The sequence below is a fragment of the Pseudophryne corroboree genome, chromosome 1 (genome assembly GCF_028390025.1).
Source record: "Pseudophryne corroboree isolate aPseCor3 chromosome 1, aPseCor3.hap2, whole genome shotgun sequence".
In the NCBI taxonomy this organism is placed as follows: domain Eukaryota; kingdom Metazoa; phylum Chordata; class Amphibia; order Anura; family Myobatrachidae; genus Pseudophryne; species Pseudophryne corroboree.
The window spans coordinates 635,458,366-635,475,720 of record NC_086444.1 but is presented as its reverse complement, the minus strand read 5'-3'; the positions used below and the strand labels follow the sequence as shown (position 1 = coordinate 635,475,720).

The window sequence follows — 17,355 nt, the reverse complement described above, 5'->3', positions numbered from 1 at the left end:
TGCACCGGAAATTTTTCGGGTTTTGTGTTTTGGTTTTGGATTCGGTTCCGCGCCCGTGTTTTGGATTCGGACGCGTTTTGGCAAAACCTCCCTGAAAATTTTTTGTCGGATTCGGGTGTGTTTTGGATTCAGGTGTTTTTTTACAAAAACCCCTCAAAAACAGCTTAAATCATAGAATTTGTGGGTCATTTTGATCCCATAGTATTATTAACCTCAATAACCATAATTTCCACTCATTTCCAGTCTATTCTGAACACCTCACAATATTATTTTTAGTCCTAAAATTTGCACCAAGGTCGCTGGATGGCTAAGCTAAGGGACCCAAGTGTCCGACACAAACACCTGGCCCATCTAGGAGTGGCACTGCAGTGTCAGACAGGATGGCAGATTTAAAAAATAGTCCTCAAACAGCACATGATGCAAAGAAAAAAAGAGGTGCAATGAGGTAGCTGTGTGACTAAGCTAAGCGACCCAAGTGGCTGACACAAACACCTGGCCCATCTAGGAGTGGCACTGCAGTGTCAGACAGGATGGCAGATTTAAAAAATAGTCCCCAAACAGCACATGATGCAAAGAAAAAAAGAGGTGCAATGAGGTAGCTGTGAGACTAAGCTAAGCGACCCAAGTGGCCGACACAAACACCTGGCCCATCTAGGAGTGGCACTGCAGTGTCAGACAGGATGGCAGATTTAAAAAATAGTCCCCAAACAACACATGATGCAAAGAAAAAAAGAGGTGCAATGAGGTAGCTGTGTGACTAAGCTAAGCGACCCAGGTGGCCGACACAAACACCTGGCCCATCTAGGAGTGGCACTGCAGTGTCAGACAGGATGGCAGATTTAAAAAATAGTCCCCAAACAGCACATGATGCAAAGAAAAAAAAGAGGTGCAATGAGGTAGCTGTGTGACTAAGCTAAGCGACCCAAGTGGCCGACACAAACACCTGGCCCATCTAGGAGTGGCACTGCAGTGTCAGACAGGATGGCAGATTTAAAAAATAGTCCCCAAACAGCACATGATGCAAAGCAAAAAAGAGGTGCAATGAGGTAGCTGTGTGACTAAGCTAAGCGACCCAAGTGGCCGACACAAACACCTGGCCCATCTAGGAGTGGCACTGCAGTGTCAGACAGGATGGCAGATTTAAAAAATAGTCCCCAAACAGCACATGATGCAAAGAAAAAAAGAGGCGCACCAAGGTCGCTGGATGGCTAAGCTAAGCGACCCAAGTGGCCGACACAAACACCTGGCCCATCTAGGAGTGGCACTGCAGTTTTCTAGCGAAAGGATGAGTGCTTCCATCCTCATGTGAATCTGAACCACTAGCCTTGAACATAGGCCAGGGCCTCAGCCGTTCCTTGCCACTCCGTGTCGTAAATGTCATATTGGCAAGTTTACGCTTCTCATCAGACGCTTTTAATTTAGATTTTTGGGTCATTTTACTGAACTTTTGTAGTAAACTTGACGACACAGAGGTAGAGCAGTGGACTACTGTACCGTACTGCTATATATATACTGGTGGTCAGCAAAATTCTGCACTGTCCTCCTACTATATATACTGCGCACAACTAAAATGCAGCACAGGTATGGATGGATAGTATACTTGACGACACAGAGGTAGGTAGAGCAGTGGACTACTGTACCGTACTGCTATATATATATATATATATATATATACTGGTGGTCACAGCAAAATTCTGCACTGTCCTCCTACTATACTGCGCACAACTAAAATGCAGCACAGGTATGGATGGATAGTATACTTGACGACACAGAGGTAGGTAGAGCAGTGGACTACTGTACCGTACTGCTATATAATACTGGTGGTCAGCAAAATTCTGCACTGTCCTCCTACTATATACTACAATGCAGCACAGATATGGAGCGTTTTTCAGGCAGAGAACGTAGATATTTTCAGCACACTGAGCACAGATATTTGCAAGCACACTGAGCACAGATATTTGCAGCACACTGAGCACAGATATTTGCAGCACACTGAACACAGAAACGCTGCACATCCTTTCGCTATCATCTTCAATGCACGAGTGAAAATGGCGGTGACACGCGGCTCCTTATATAGAATACGAATCTCGCGAGAACCCGACAGCGGGATGATGACGTTCGGGCGCGCTCGGGTTAACCGAGCAAAGCGGGAAGATCCGAGTCTGCCTCGGAACCGTGTAAAATGGGTGATATATATATACACATCCATACATACAACCATATATACACTGCCTCCATACATACATCCAACCAACCCCCTTTCTCACACATCCAGGGCAGACTTTGGTTATTAAACACTTCCCCGGGGTGTGACTCCAGGTAGCAACTACTCTAGCACTTTCTAAGCACATTCTCCCACCTGATGGTAAGGCTCCTGCCTTTTCTTCCTGGTAGGTACTCCCTTGTCCAGTGCACTAATTGAGGACTTAGATCCACCTAACACAGAAAAAGTTGGTAGAAGAAGCTACTGTCACTGCATGTGTAGCAGCTCTGCTTTGTCCCTTAAACTGCATGATTTGGCGGCAATTCTAGTAATTGTATTATGTACCATTGCTATTGTATCCTAATTTGAGCCACTTGTCAAGAGGAGATGGGTTTCCTGGCAACTGGACACCCCACCTTCCCCCCAGCGTTTGCCTATGCATCATCATACCTCTCAACTGTCCTGATTTTGGCGCGCAAAGATGTCCCACTTCAGAAGTTGCTGTGCATGGCCTACATCACAAAACATACCCAGAAAGACTAAGAAATCTCAATATGTATAGTTTGGAGCAGAGAAGGGAAAGGGGGGACATGATAAAAACTTTCAAATATATCAGCGGTTTTAACAAGGTCCAGGAGGGAAACATTCTCCAAATGAAGAGAAGCAATAGGACACAAGGACATGCACTGAGACTGGAGAGGGGGAGGTTCAGGGGAACTTTGAGGAAAAATTACTTCACAGAAAGGGTAGTGGACAAGTGGAATAGCCAACCATCAGAGGTGGTAGAGGCTAAGACAGTAGAGCAATTTAAACATGCATGGGATAGACATAAGGATATCCTTACAAAGAAATAAGGATTAAATAAGGGTTGAGATAAAAAAATATGGTAAAAAAAGGGGCGGACTAGATGGGCCAAGTGGTTCTTATCTGCCGTCAAATTCTATGTTTCTATGAATCATCATTGACCAATATACTCATTGTGCCACTAAGTACTGCTTATAGCAATATTATGTACAGGAGTTTACACAATATTAATGTTATTTATGTATTTAAGTGCCATACATTGTATGTACACACCCTTCTGTCTCTATGTTCTTGACCCTTCCCAACATATTAAATATTAATACATGTCAGCAATCGGGAAATGTCATTCATTAAGTAAAATTTATTTTTCTATATCCTCAATAACAAAAGAAGAATTTACAAGAAAAATAATGTGTGTGTGTGTGTGTTTATATTGCCAGATAAAGAAAATAACACCACCGCACGAAAGCAAACAGGGATTTCCTGTAATAATGACTGCATCATTTACAAGAGTGGGGACATAGAGTTTTGCAAACATTCAGGAAAGGTCTTGGTGGGGAAGTGAGCAACAAACAGATTTCACAGCAATTATGGAAAATGTGGAATGGAACTAGAACAGTGACGTCCCACAGTGTTTCATGCCTGAGACTAAAAGGGGTACACACACGTACAGATTTCTCTCAGAGATGTGTGCTGAGCGATCTAGCACAGATCGCTCAGCCCACATCTCAGGACCAGCCTCACCCCACCGCACGTCACTGCTCAGTACGCTAAGCACACAGCGTTATGTGTGCTGAGCGATGGAGAAAATAAACAAAAATGCTCACTTCACCCAACAGTGAAGTGAGCAATTTGACTAGATTTGGCATGCATGCTGCCAATTTAGAGTCAGCGATAGTGACGCGCAGGGCAGCGTATCGCTATCACTGTGGGCTATACACACGGAGCAATGTGTGCTTAATTTCTAAGCAATCGAGTCAGATTGCTTAGAATTTAAGCACACATCTCTACATGTGTATAGCCCCCTTAATAGACCTTGATGAGCAGGGTGCACCTGCAGTTCTGTGAAACGGGGAAATTGTTACATTTCCAGGTACTGGCACATACTTTTCCTACATACAATAAGGAACTCCTAACTGCCAGCAGCAAGAGGTCATACATGTAGTCTCCTGGAATCATCACATTTTACACAGTACCACTTTTTGCTCACAAGTTTTTTTTATTGTTGTACTAACAGAACATATACGGCGGGATGCTCGCCACTGATCACATGCATAGCAGTCATGCACCACAGACGAAGGTTGAAGTTAAAAATATATATACTTTATTCCTTATTCCCTATTACATATTGAAAATGCACACATATTGAAAGCTTATATACCTGTGAGATAGGAACTTTCTCAATTTTGGGGTGCCTTAAATGGGGAGTAGGCAATACCTTCTGACCAGAATATAAGTCATTAAACCACAAGTTTTCTTACTGCAGTTAGAAATATTTTCACTAGTGTGCTAAGAAGAAACTTTTTGTTCCGTTTTTGTTTTCATAAGTGGACACATATGAGAATGAAATATGTTTATGTTAGATATATAATATACATATACTGAAATTCAGGGAATATATTAATCTAGCACAAGTATTGTGTGAATCTGCTTGTGTCGTGTTTAATAGCTATTTGTCTGATATTACAGAGAGTGACCATGGGACCATCTGAATAAATCTACTAAAGAGGCCAGCATTTTCTTTAAATTGTGTATCCCAATAATATCTTAAAGAGAACCAAATCAACTAATTATGATTATATATACAATATCACATAAAGTATACAATCATGTTTTATAATACATTATTAAAGTATAATTGTTATATACAGTATGCATCATCGATTGGAGAGTGATAAAGTACCAGCCAATCAGCTCCTAACTGCCATGTCACAGGACTTGTTTGAAAAATGAGCTGGTTGGCTGGTAGTTTATCACTTTCCATTTTATCGCTCTCTAAGCGATGATGCATCTAGCATTTGAAACACTTTATATATTTACCGGGAATTTAGTAAACTCTATAACCAAAATAAAAATTACTAACTTCTAAAGAAACCTTATCGGAAACATTCTAATTCATGTTCATTCTTCTTCCATTTGTTTTCTGTTCAAAGCGAATGAATGTATTGTTATAGAAGAAATGTCAGACTTGTCAGTGTATTTTGTGCTGTGAAAGTGGGATTAACATTGGTTGAAGCTTCTCTTCTACTAAGGAACATAGAGCCAGTTCATGTAGAGGCTGTCTTCATTTCACATTGAGACACAACTTTCTTCATTGGTTTTACATTTCTGTAGACAAGAAAGGCTACTTTGATTAAATTGTAACTGCAGTTTACGGAGAGCTTATAATTATGTACAACACTCCCTGTCACAGTGGAGTCTATGGGGTATATGCAATTGCGGTCAAATTGCAGCAAATGTCGAAAAACGGGGCATTTTCGATACAATTTTTTTTTCGACAATGCAATACAGTACTTTTCGACAAAAAAACGGGCGTTTCAGATTCGACTTTTTGAAATTCGACAGTTGTCAAATTCGACATGTCTGCAATGGTAAAAATGCGGCTTTTCGACAAAAGTATATTCAATTGAAGAATGTCGATTCGACAACAGTGCTTTTTGACAGTAATTTCATCAATTTCATTCCGCCTCACTTTGCTGGCGGAATCTAATAAAAAAAATTTAAAACATGTTTTTTTTGTGTTTTTTTTATTGCTAATAGCATATCTATTTATTTTAGAAGGGATTATGTACTTGGTATGTCTATTAGGAGACACAAGTATTATTTATATATTTTTTAAAAGAATATTTTTTTTTTAACTGACTAAAATAATATGGAGAGATCAGAGCATGGTTTTCAGTGGGAAGGGGTGGGAATGTGTTAAAATCAAGAAAAAAAATGCGTGGGGTCCCCCCTCCTAAGCATAACCAGCCGCGAGTAACCTCACCGCTGACCGTAAAGTTCCCACCATTGAAGATAATGGAGCGGCTGTGCAATGCGCCGTCTGACAGCTCAGAAGCGCACAGCCAATCAGGAGAGTGCCACGACGTGGCTCTCCCTGGTTGGCTGAAGGGACCCTCTGTGACAGGAGTCACAAGGGGTCTCGGCAGTCGGGGAAAGGGGTCCCATGTGTAAACATGGGACCCCTTTCAGTGCGTGGTTCGGGTTTTTCGGTTTGTTTTTTTTGCAAGTACGTGAATTACAAGATCAGAAGAGGACCGATCTACACTGGATTGTGTGAGTATAATTTTATTTTCAGGTACCCCATGGATTCTACTTGGAGAAGTGGACCGACCCTCGTGTGAACATAGGTAAGTATGTATGAATGTAGGTGTGCATGTATGTAATAAAGTTTTACTTTCAAGGTGTGTGAGTTCTGTTTTTATTTGGGTATTTTTTGTAGTAGTACTACAGGTACCAGCGGGCCCGTTTTTCCACCGCATGCTGGTACTTGCGGTTCTCCAAGTACCAGCTTGCGGGGGAGGCTTGCTGGGACTTGTAGTACTGCTACAAAAAACAATATTCTTATTTTTACACATGGCTATCAGCCCCCCATCCGCAGCCCTTGGGCTTCACCCCTGGCCCTTGGGTGGCTGGAGGGGGGGGACCCCTTGATTTAAGGTGTCCCCACTCCTCCAGGGTACCCCGGTCAGGGGTGACTAGTTAGTGATTTAATGCCACGGCCGCAGGGACCGATATAAAAGTGTCCCCCGGCTGTGGCATTATCTCTCTGACTAGTGGAGCCCGGTGCTGGTGTTAAAAATACAGGGGACCCCTACGCTTTTTGTCCCCCATGTTTTTTGCACCAGGACTGGACGCAGAGCCTGGTGCTGGTTGTGAAAATACGGGGGATTCCCTGTCAATTTTTTCCCCGTATTTTAACAACCAGGACCAGCTCAAAGAGCCAGAGGCTGGCTATGCTTAGGAGGGGGGACCCCACGCAATTTTTTTCTGGGTTTTTTAAACATTTTTGTGCCATCCAAAAAGTCGAATCCAGGACGCACATATCCGTCAATTGGTCCGTTTTTCGACAGCGGGACTGTCGAATCCGTTTTTTAGTGAATATGTCGAATTCGGGTCCCGGCGGGAGGGTATTGTTACTGTCGAATTGTGTCGAATTTAAAAACGGTCGAATTCCAGCCGGAATTCGACCGTAATTGCATATACCCCTATATCGTCTTACCAAAACCCATGCAAATGTGGGTAGCACATATAAACTCCACAGAAATAGGACCATGGTTGGAATCAAACCCATGACCCCTTACTGTAAGACAGCAATGCTAACCACTGTGCCCATGGTGTCAGAGTGGTTAGCATTGTTGCCTAATTTTTTAAACAAATTGAGATGATTGTAGAACAGACTAGTTCTCAATGTGATAGCGAACCAAGGTGCCAATGGGTAAAGGTTTTCTAGAGCACTGAACAGGTGACATACAGTAATGTGCCAAAGAGTCAGCCACTGGCATAAAGCAAGTAAGCTAGCAGATTCTTACGTGGCATGTTGCTGCTTTTCCATGTCACTGGTATACTGGGACAGCGACCCTTGGCTATGATGTCATAACCATACCACATTCACAGCCTGAAGAGTAGAGGATGTTGCCTCTGCCTGATGGTGGAGGTCACAACTTCCCAAATCTGGGCTTTCAGTTCCACTGTGCACATCTGCAGAAACTGGATGAGCGAACTGGTAAGTTATCCCTCAGTTCCTTGGCTATAGGTTTTGGGCTAATTGCAGCGATAGTGTAATGGCAAAATAAATTCTGCCTCATTGAAAGAGTAAGTGCCCTTGTGATAAATAGACCCCATGGGGTATATTTACTAAGGTCCCGATTTTGACCGAGATGCCGTTTTTTCTTCAAAGTGTCATCTCGGTAATTTACTAAGCAAAAATCTCGGCAGTGATGAGGGCATTCGTAATATTTTGGAAGTCCTAGGAAAAAATCACGAATCAATACACCATCGGTCAAATACGCCTGCAATTTGCTAGAAATCGGTCATTTACTAAAAAGTGCAAATCACAAAAACTGCCGACAATAGCCAAACACTGCCGTGATGAAATACAAATCGTGAAGAAGTGCTAAAAAAAAACAGACCTGCTTTTTTATCCCGTGTTTGTATAGGCATGCACGGATCCATGAGATCCGTGCATGTTTATCAGTGGGAAGGGGTGGGAAATGTTATAATTTTTTTTTAAAAAATTGCGTGGGGTCCCCCCTCCTTAACCAAACCAGCCTCGGGCTCTTTGAGCCGGGCCTGGTTGCAAAAATATGGGGAAAAAATTGACAGGGGTTCCCCCATATTTAAGCAACCAGCACCGGGCTCTGCGCCTGGTCCTGGTTCCAAAAATACGGGGGACAAAAAGCGTAGGGGTCCCCCGTATTTTTGAAACCAGCACCGGGCTCCACTAGCTGGACAGATAATGCCACAGCCGGGGTCACTTTTATACAGTGCCTTGCGGCCATGGCATCAAATATCCAACTAGTCACCCCTGGCCGGGGTACCCTGGGGGAGTGGGGACCCCTTCAATCAAGGGGTGTCCCCCCCCAGCCACCCAAGGGCCAGGGGTGAAGCCCGAGGCTGTCCACCCCATCCAATGGGCTGCGGATGGGGGGCTGATAGCCTTTGTTCAAAGTAATGAATATTGTTTTTAGTAGCAGTACTACAAGGCCCAGTAAGCCTCCCCCGCAAGCTGGTCCAAATTTAAACATTTTTTTTTTTTTTTTTACAAGGTGCACAATGAAGCCCAGCACGGATCTCTCAGATCCGGCCGAGATTCATTGTATTAAAGTCGGCAGTGTTTTACAAGTCACTCACGTAAAACACTGCCAAAAAAAACGAATGACATCGACATCGGAAAACCCGAAAATGCAGAATACGGCAGCTTAGTAAATTAGTCGTAATCAATTCAAAAAGTTGCATATTTACACTTTCGATGTCATTCGTGATTGAACTTTGACCTCAAACGGGAAAATACGAATCTTAGTAAATTTACCCCCATGTGTCAAATTGTTAGATGATTACAAATGTTATATTCATTTTTATTTGTTAAATCTAGGGAATATTTTTATTTGGGGATGTAACTTTTCATTACCCTCCTCATTAGAAGAAGGCCCTGGGGCACTTGTCTTTTTGGGAACACATACTATTTCCGGCGGGCGGGATGCCGGCTGTAAGATACCAACAGCGTCATCCTGCCTGCCAGAATTCCGGCAGTGGGGCGAGCGGTACGAGTCTCCATGAAGACTCCACTCTGTGGGTTATGTATTCTCACTTTATGGGTGTTGTGGACACCCTCGAGTGAGAAGAGTCCCTTTGTGCTGAGATTCCGGCTGTCAGTATTGTCGGCTGTCGGGATTCCGGCATCGGTATCCTGACCGCCAGGATCCCGACAGCCGGCAAATTGATTGGATCCCGTCCAGGGGTTAAAGTGGGGGGGAACGAGGTGGAACTGAGTTCCACCACCTGTAATGGTAGGGGGAACTAGTCCCACCATCTCCATTGCCCTGCACAGTAATAGTTAGCAAGCAAGCAAATGTGTACCTGCCTTAAAAAATATATCTCAAGTTTTAAAATTGTTTTGTTTTAGGTCTATCTGTGTTATATATTTGTAGTGTAAGGAAGAATGAGGAGGGGGCGTCCCATGTACTTCGGGGGTAACAAGAAATCTAATATTAGATGACTAGAGATCAATGTCCTGATTTATCTATGAGTGATACATTTCACTGTGAGTGATAAATTGCACCAGACAATCAGCTCCTAACTTCCATGTCACAGGCTGGGTTTGAAAAATGAGAGGAGCGGATTGGCTGGTGCAATTTATCGCTCACAGTGAAATTTATCAGTCATTGATAAATAAGGGCACTAGTCTGCTAATTACATTTTAAATTGATTTTCCACAATTGATAGTAGGATAATTTGAAAAAAGTGTTTTAATCCACTAAAAACTAGTCGTTAAATTGGATAAACAGAGCTGCAAACATCAGGATACATTGTAGTGACATACCTCGGGGGTGAGGCTATATGTGTTTATGACTTTTGAAGCACTAGGCTGTCCCTTACATTACTCTCCTCCAAACACTCAGTCATTGCCCACCCACGGGTAGCAGGTACACGCGGTCCCCACTCAACACTGCTGTGTTATACAGCTGAGCCGGGGAAGGGGGCATTACAAAACCCTCAGTGATGGACAGCACCTCCTAAATTGAGACAGCTTACATGCATACTTGCCTACTTTTGAAACAGCATTTCAGAGAGATTGTGAAAGCAATACCAACAGATGTAGCGGCGTTCATCCTTGCCACGATGCATATGCGTGGTCATACTCATCGTGGCAAGCTGCAGGGTATGCTGTGCTGTGACTAGTAAAAGCCGCCATTCGCTCCATAGAAGTCTATAGCGTGAGTGTGCATATATACGTACGCACGCACGCACGCACGCATCAAAGTCGCAGACACACTAGTTGCACCATCCATGCCACGATGGATGAGCATGGCTACATCTGTATGAGTGCAGCATTAATGTGGATGTGTGCTGCTTCGTCTGACAGGTGTGTAAAAAAAACAGACTTATATACAAATGTAAACAAGCCTCAAAGCATATAAGTGGCCATAAGAAAACGTATTTGAAAATGCATGTAGCCATAGGGATCATTGTATTTTTTGGGGATCAGTAGGATTTACCGACGATTGGGATGCCGGCCATCAGTATACCGACAACGGCATCCAGATCGTCAGTATAATGGCAGCTGGGCGAATGCAAACAGTTCCATTGCGGGCTCGCTCCAGGCTCTGTGGCTTGCTGTGCTTGCCACAGGTTCTATTCCCCCTCTATGGGTGTCGTGGACATCCACGAGTGGGAATAGCCCCTGTTAGCCGGGATTCCAGCCGTCGGCATTGTCAGCGGCCAGGATCCCAGCATCGGTATCCTGACCGCTGGGATCCGAACTGTCGGCAACTCAACTGCATACCGTATTTTCTAATCAATGCAGGGAAATGGCGCCGATGAACTCATTTGAATGTATATATCTTTGATTTTTTTTTTAAGTATGTAACAGCTACAGTATATAATGGGGGTAAGGTGAGGTCAGGGACGGGAAGCGGTTACCATACCACTAGTCGGGATCCCTGACCTCACAATGCCGACACCGGAATCCCGACTAGCACTGAAACACTGACACCTGAATCCGGCGCCACAGGCTTTTCTCCTTCTATAGGTGTTTACGACACCCATAGAGGGAGAATAAAATCTGTGGCGAGCTCAGCGAGCCACCGTGCCCACAGGGTGGCAAGCGCAGCGATCCCACGAGGGGCTTGCTAGCGCTCGCCTCGCTGCGGGCATACCGGTGGCCAGGATACTGCTGTTGGTAAAGTGACAGCCAGGACCCCGCCCATCAGGATTACATACTGATCCCATCAGGGACATTGCTGGATTATTCAGAGAGACAGGGAGACTGTCACTATTTCTGGGAGAGTTGGCAAGGACTGTATCCAAATGCATTCAGAATAATCCACACTATTTCACACACACATTTTACCTGTTTGTAAACTTCTGTTACATACGCTGTCCTGGGATGCGAGGCTGGAAAATAGAAAGTTATGAAGTTAGTACATTTTTCTTATTATTGTATTGATGTTCAGAACTTTATCTGACTGGCCATTCTCTTTATGACTACAGTATCATCGGGTGTCTACTACTGTGTCAGCATATAAAGATGTTGCTGATGCCAGGACCAAACACAGAGGGGTAAATTTACTAAGATTCGTGTTTTCCCGTTTGAGGTCAAAGTTCAATCACGAATGACATCGAAAGTGTAAATATGCAACTTTTTGAATTGATTACGACTAATTTACTAAGCTGCCGTATTCTGCATTTTCGGGTTTTCCGATGTCGATGTCATTCGTTTTTTTAGGCAGTGTTTTACGTGAGTGACTTGTAAAACACTGCCGACTTTAATACAATGAATCTCGGCCGGATCTGAGAGATCCGTGCTGGGCTTCATTGTGCACTTTGTTTAAAAAAAAAATAAAGTTTAAATGTTAAAAAAAAATTGCGTGGGGTCCCCCCTCCTAAGGCAAACCAGCCTCGGGCTCTTTGAGACGATCCTGGTTGCAGAAATATGGGAAAAAAATGGACAGGGGTTCCCCCATATTTAAGCAACCAGCATCGGGCTCTGCGCCTGGTCCTGGTTCCAAAAATACGGGGGACAAAAAGAGTAGGGGTCCCCCGTATTTTTGAAACCAGCACCGGGCTCCACTAGCTGGACAGATAATGCCACAGCCGGGGGTCACTTTTATACAGAGCCTTGCGGCCGTGGCATCAAATATCCAACTAGTCACCCCTGGCCGGGGTACCCTGGGGGAGTGGGGACCCCTTCAATCAAGGGGTCCCCCCCCAGCCACCCAAGGGCCAGGGGTGAAGCCCGAGGCTGTCCCCCCCATCCAATGGGCTGCGGATGGGGGGCTGATAGCCTTTGTGATAAGTGTTTGATATTGTTTTTAGTAGCAGTACTACAAGGCCCAGCAAGCCTCCCCCGCAAGCTGGTACTTGGAGAACCACAAGTACCAGCATGCGGCGGAAAAATGGGCCCGCTGGTACCTGTAGCACTACTACTAAAAAAATACCACAATAAAGACATTACACACACACACCTTGACAGTATAACTTTAATACATCCATCCACACCTCCATATACACATACTTACCTTATGTTCCCACGCAGGTCGGTCCTCTTCTCCAGTAGAATCCATGGTGTACCTGTAGAAAAAATTATACTCACATAATCCATGGTTGAAGGCTCCTCTGCTTGAAATCCTTTTGTAATCCACGTACTTGAAAAAATAAAAAAACGGATACCCGACTACGAACTGAAAGGGGACCCATGTTTTCACATGGGCCCCCTTTCCCCGAATGCCAGAAACCCACTCTGACTGATGTCTAAGTGGGTTTCCTCAGCCAATCAGGGAGCGCCACGTTGTAGCACCATCCTGATCGGCTGTGTGCTCCTGTACTGTCTGACAGGCGGCACACGGCAGTGTTACAATGTAGCGCCTATGCGCTCCATTGTAACCAATGGTGGGAACTTTTCAGGTCAGCGGTGAGGTCACTTTCGGTCAACCATGGATCCGTGCATGCCTATACAAACACAGGATAAAAAAGCAGGTCTGTTTTTTTTTAGCACTTTTTCACGATTTGTATTTTATCACGGCAGTGTTTGGCTATTGTCGGCAGTGTTTGTGTTTTGCACTTTTTAGTAAATTCACGATTTCTAGCAAATTGCAGGCGTATTTGACCGATGGTGTATTGATTCGTGATTTTTTCCTAGGACTTCCAAAATATTACGAATGCCCTCATCACTGCCGTGATTTTTGCTTAGTAAATTACCGAGATGACACTTTGATGAAAAAACGGCATCTCGGTCAAAATCGGGACCTTAGTAAATATACCCCAGAATGTCTAGAGGGCACTTTGTTTTGTAGTGAAATTGTTTTACTGTAAATAACAAAGATAAGCTGTTATCCAAGAACAAGAATCAGACTAATAATACAAACCATTCACTGTAACCTGCCACCATGTCCATACTTCCCAGTTTTCACTATTCAGCTGTCCACGCAGGATTTTCTCACTGGAGATAGGGTTTTTTGCTATTTATCAAAAGAAACTGCATACGAAGGCTATCACTGAGTACTGCCAGGAGTAGATGGAGGGGGAAGGGGGGGGGGGGGGTATATACAGCAATAGCCTATTTAAAAGGAGTCAGGGCAGTACAGGAATCTTATTGCTGCCACCATCTCAGGATGACAGTTGCAGAGAACATGAAAGCAAAATATGCTTTATTTAATTAAATAAATATTTATCCCCCAAAGTAGCAGTATTGTTATATATTCAGTTTTTTAGTATTACTTTTCTATATTTTATATCTTTTAATTAATTCTTAACAAAAGTGAAACTGAGAACACTAGTGTGTGAATGCTTATGGAATACTTTTTAGAGTATGAGAGAAACTTCTCTCATTAGAGGAGTATGTTTTTTTAATTGACTGAATAGTCACAGAAACCTAAAGTAAAAAGACAGGTGTCCTTGGTCCACTCCGGTGTGGATCATTAGATCTACACTAAAAATGTCTACAGTCAATAGGACTACTGCTAAAGGTAGACATGCATTAGGTCGACAGCGTCAAAAGGTCAACATATTATAAGAAGACAGTTGACAGGGTGAAAAGGTCAACATGGAAATGGCACAGAAAAAAGGTGGACACAATTTTTTTGTTTTTTTTTGTGGGGTTTTGTCACTTTTCTGCCACAAACAAGCCCTATTATATGTTCTACATCCCCTCACATGACTCGCCATGCTTCAGACAAGGTTACTATTCACAATCGTAGTCCACATGGATCGTAAAGTAAAGTATGAAAAAGTTTAAAAAAACCCCCAAAACTTGTGTTGAGCATATGTGTGTCGACCATTGTCATGTCAACCTTTTGAACATTCTACCTTTTACATGTCGGCCTTTTGACCCTGTCGACCTAATGCATGTCTACCAATAGTGGTCGGCCTATTGACTGTAGACCTTTTTAGTGTAGATCTATGGACTGGATACCCTCCACTCTATGTCCACCTGACATTATACATGCATGGAGAGGCTTGCATGCTAATAAGCCCCGTTGTCATGCTAATGGGTCTCACTATCCACCTCCTGAGTTTTTTTCCAAAAGGGGCCTACGCACGGGGCGATAAATCATTCATATCTTTCAGTGTGTATGCTACAACGGTGAACGATGCGCGTGCCCACAATCGTTCATCGTTGAACAATCATTGTTAAAACATGCCAGTCAATCTGGACGATATTGATGTCTGTACTCTCATATTGACCAAATTGACCATCGATATCGTGCAGTGTGTAGGCTATAAATAGTTGCCAAAAATATCTACCATCAGTAATATCGATGGTCGATAATATCGCTACCATCGCCCAGTGTGTAGACCCCTTTAGGCTTCTATTCTTAAGTAGCCAGCTAAATTAATGTTACATACTTGTAATTCTACAAACAGCTAGGGCCTGAAGGAGAGCACTGAAGCACTAAATACATATTTTTAATGTACAATGCATTCAAATCACAAAGTTTGCAAACACCCACTTACATATGGTGTTACCCACCTTGCGGCAATTCTCTAGCTCTTCTTCCTTTTTCAGATATTGGGTGAAGTACTTGTTAAGATCGTTATTTTTTTCAGCCAGCTGCTTTTCCAATCCTCCCTTTTCACTTATCACTTTAGTCTTCTCCCTAGTGACGACTTCCTTATCTTGATTGCACTTCTGTAAATCATCACTTACTCGAGCACTGTTCACCTTCACTTGACTAATTTCAAGCATGACTTTGGTGACATCTTGTCTCAATCTAGTTATTGCTATGTCTATACTGGTTCTGATTGAATTAGTGATGAGCGTGCAGCTTGGAATGTGGACGGAATCAGAGTTGTAAATAATCTTTTCGAATGTCTTTCTCATGTTGTCTAGTTCTATTTCAAACTTTTCATTGATTGTACTGCAACCACTTTGCAACTGTATCAGCTGAGATTCCAGGTCTGTCTTCTCTCTCTGGATCTTTTCCTTTTCAGAAATGGCCTCAAGCATTTGCTTGGTAAGTGAGTTCGTTGTTTGAGTGCAGGTGTTTTTAAAGAGATCAAATTCCCTTTCTTTCTTTATTTTCTCATTTAGTAATTGGTACTTTTCCTCTAGTCCACAAAAGACAGATGACAATTAGATGATTGTATCACAGTCAGCAAATTTATGTGTTTATGAACACTTAGTCATGAATAGTCAGATGTGCAAGGAAACACCTTTACATACATTTTCTCAGCAGGATGCGTCTCAGAAAGCTGTCAGCTCTATAACATTATCATATGCGCCAGATTTAGGAGCAATAAGGGTGTATGCTTATGAACTATGATAGCATAGAGAAAGGGCAGGGATAGCATAGTGATAGCATAGATATGTGGTTGGACAGTTAGTAGCAAATGCTAATTGTACAATATTACCATATTTGTACACAATATAATAGTATCATGAAATACAGTAAAATCCATCGGTACAAGGCTGTTCAGTTACAGATTTTTCTATAAAAAGTTTAAAATAATATTAATAATAATTTTCTGTCATATACCTGTTTTGAACTTAAATGTGATAATAAGTTAGGGCTGGACATGCATACTATTAGCCTACTGGAACAGGATTCAGTGTTCGCTAGTATCATGGTTGGAGATCTCATGTGAAGCAGCCAGAGGGACAGTTTATGGCATGAGAGCAGTGAAAATGAAGTGGAAGGTAAGTAGACGTACAGTATTTAGATAATATATACCTTTTATTGCATTGCGATACTGTGTCTGGGACTTTGGGAACACATTCGATTGATTTTAGCCCTTATGATAAATCTAATTTAATTTAGTGCTTTTTCGATTGGTACTTGTTTAAGAACAAATTAACATACTAAGGGGCATATTTATCACCATCCACATCCAGGATGCGGATGTGAGGTGATAAAATCGCCCCAACTCGCACTGCGATAATTGACTACATCGCAGGGATGTATCAATTATCGCATGCAGGGACAGAGCTTGCGGTCAAGCCCTGTCCCTGCGATGCCTCTTCACAGCATCATCGGGGTATTTTTCGTAAAAAATACTCCGATTTACTGTTGTGCATGCTCCGCCCCCGCCGACATCGTCGCTGCCAGGTCGATCCCCCCTGTGCGCCGCAGACCCCATCCCAGAAGATCAACATACTCACCTATCCAGGGAGCCGGTCCGCGCTGCATCAGGAGGCTGCCGGGGGCCGGGTCCTTCTCCTGCGCTGTGACCCCTGGTGCTGTAAAGTGCACTGCCATTTTGCAGCGTCACTTTACTGCACCGGGGTCACAGCGCAGCATATGGGGGACCCGGCGCCTGGCAGCGCTCACCAGAGCAGCAGACACCGGCTCCCTGGACAGGTGAGTATGGTTTGTTTGTTTGTTTTTTTACTTTTTTTTTACCCTGCCAGGGGCAGAGAAAGCTGGGCCAAAAGGTGCACATCGCAGTGCTGCCCTGTGAACTCACCAGCCTGAGCTGGCGAGATTATCACAGGGCACACTGCGGTATTTTTTCACATTTTTTTTTTTAGTAAATTTGGCCACATCACATTTCCCATTATAAGTATGGGGAATGCGATGTGGCTTACTAAAAAAAGTGAATTACATGGTTTGGAGCAGTTTTTCATGAAAATTGCTCCAAATGCACTTTATTACATTCAGGTGATACTAAAATAATGTAATGAGTTTCAC

General features: G+C 43.3%; 1 protein-coding gene across 1 annotated transcript in view; it reads right to left on the bottom strand.

Moving 5' to 3' along the window:
* Positions 1–4,308: 4,308 nt before the first annotated feature.
* Positions 4,309–17,355, bottom strand: part of PLVAP (plasmalemma vesicle associated protein) — a 45,911-nt gene continuing 32,864 nt past the window's right edge. Inside the window, exons 3-5 of the mRNA XM_063914576.1 lie at positions 15,198–15,775; positions 11,580–11,623; positions 4,309–5,335 (exon numbers count right to left, since the gene is read on the bottom strand). Of these exons, the coding sequence (XP_063770646.1) occupies positions 11,597–11,623; positions 15,198–15,775 (605 nt within the window). The 3' untranslated portion in view covers positions 4,309–5,335; positions 11,580–11,596. The remainder of the gene's footprint in view (positions 5,336–11,579; positions 11,624–15,197; positions 15,776–17,355) is intronic.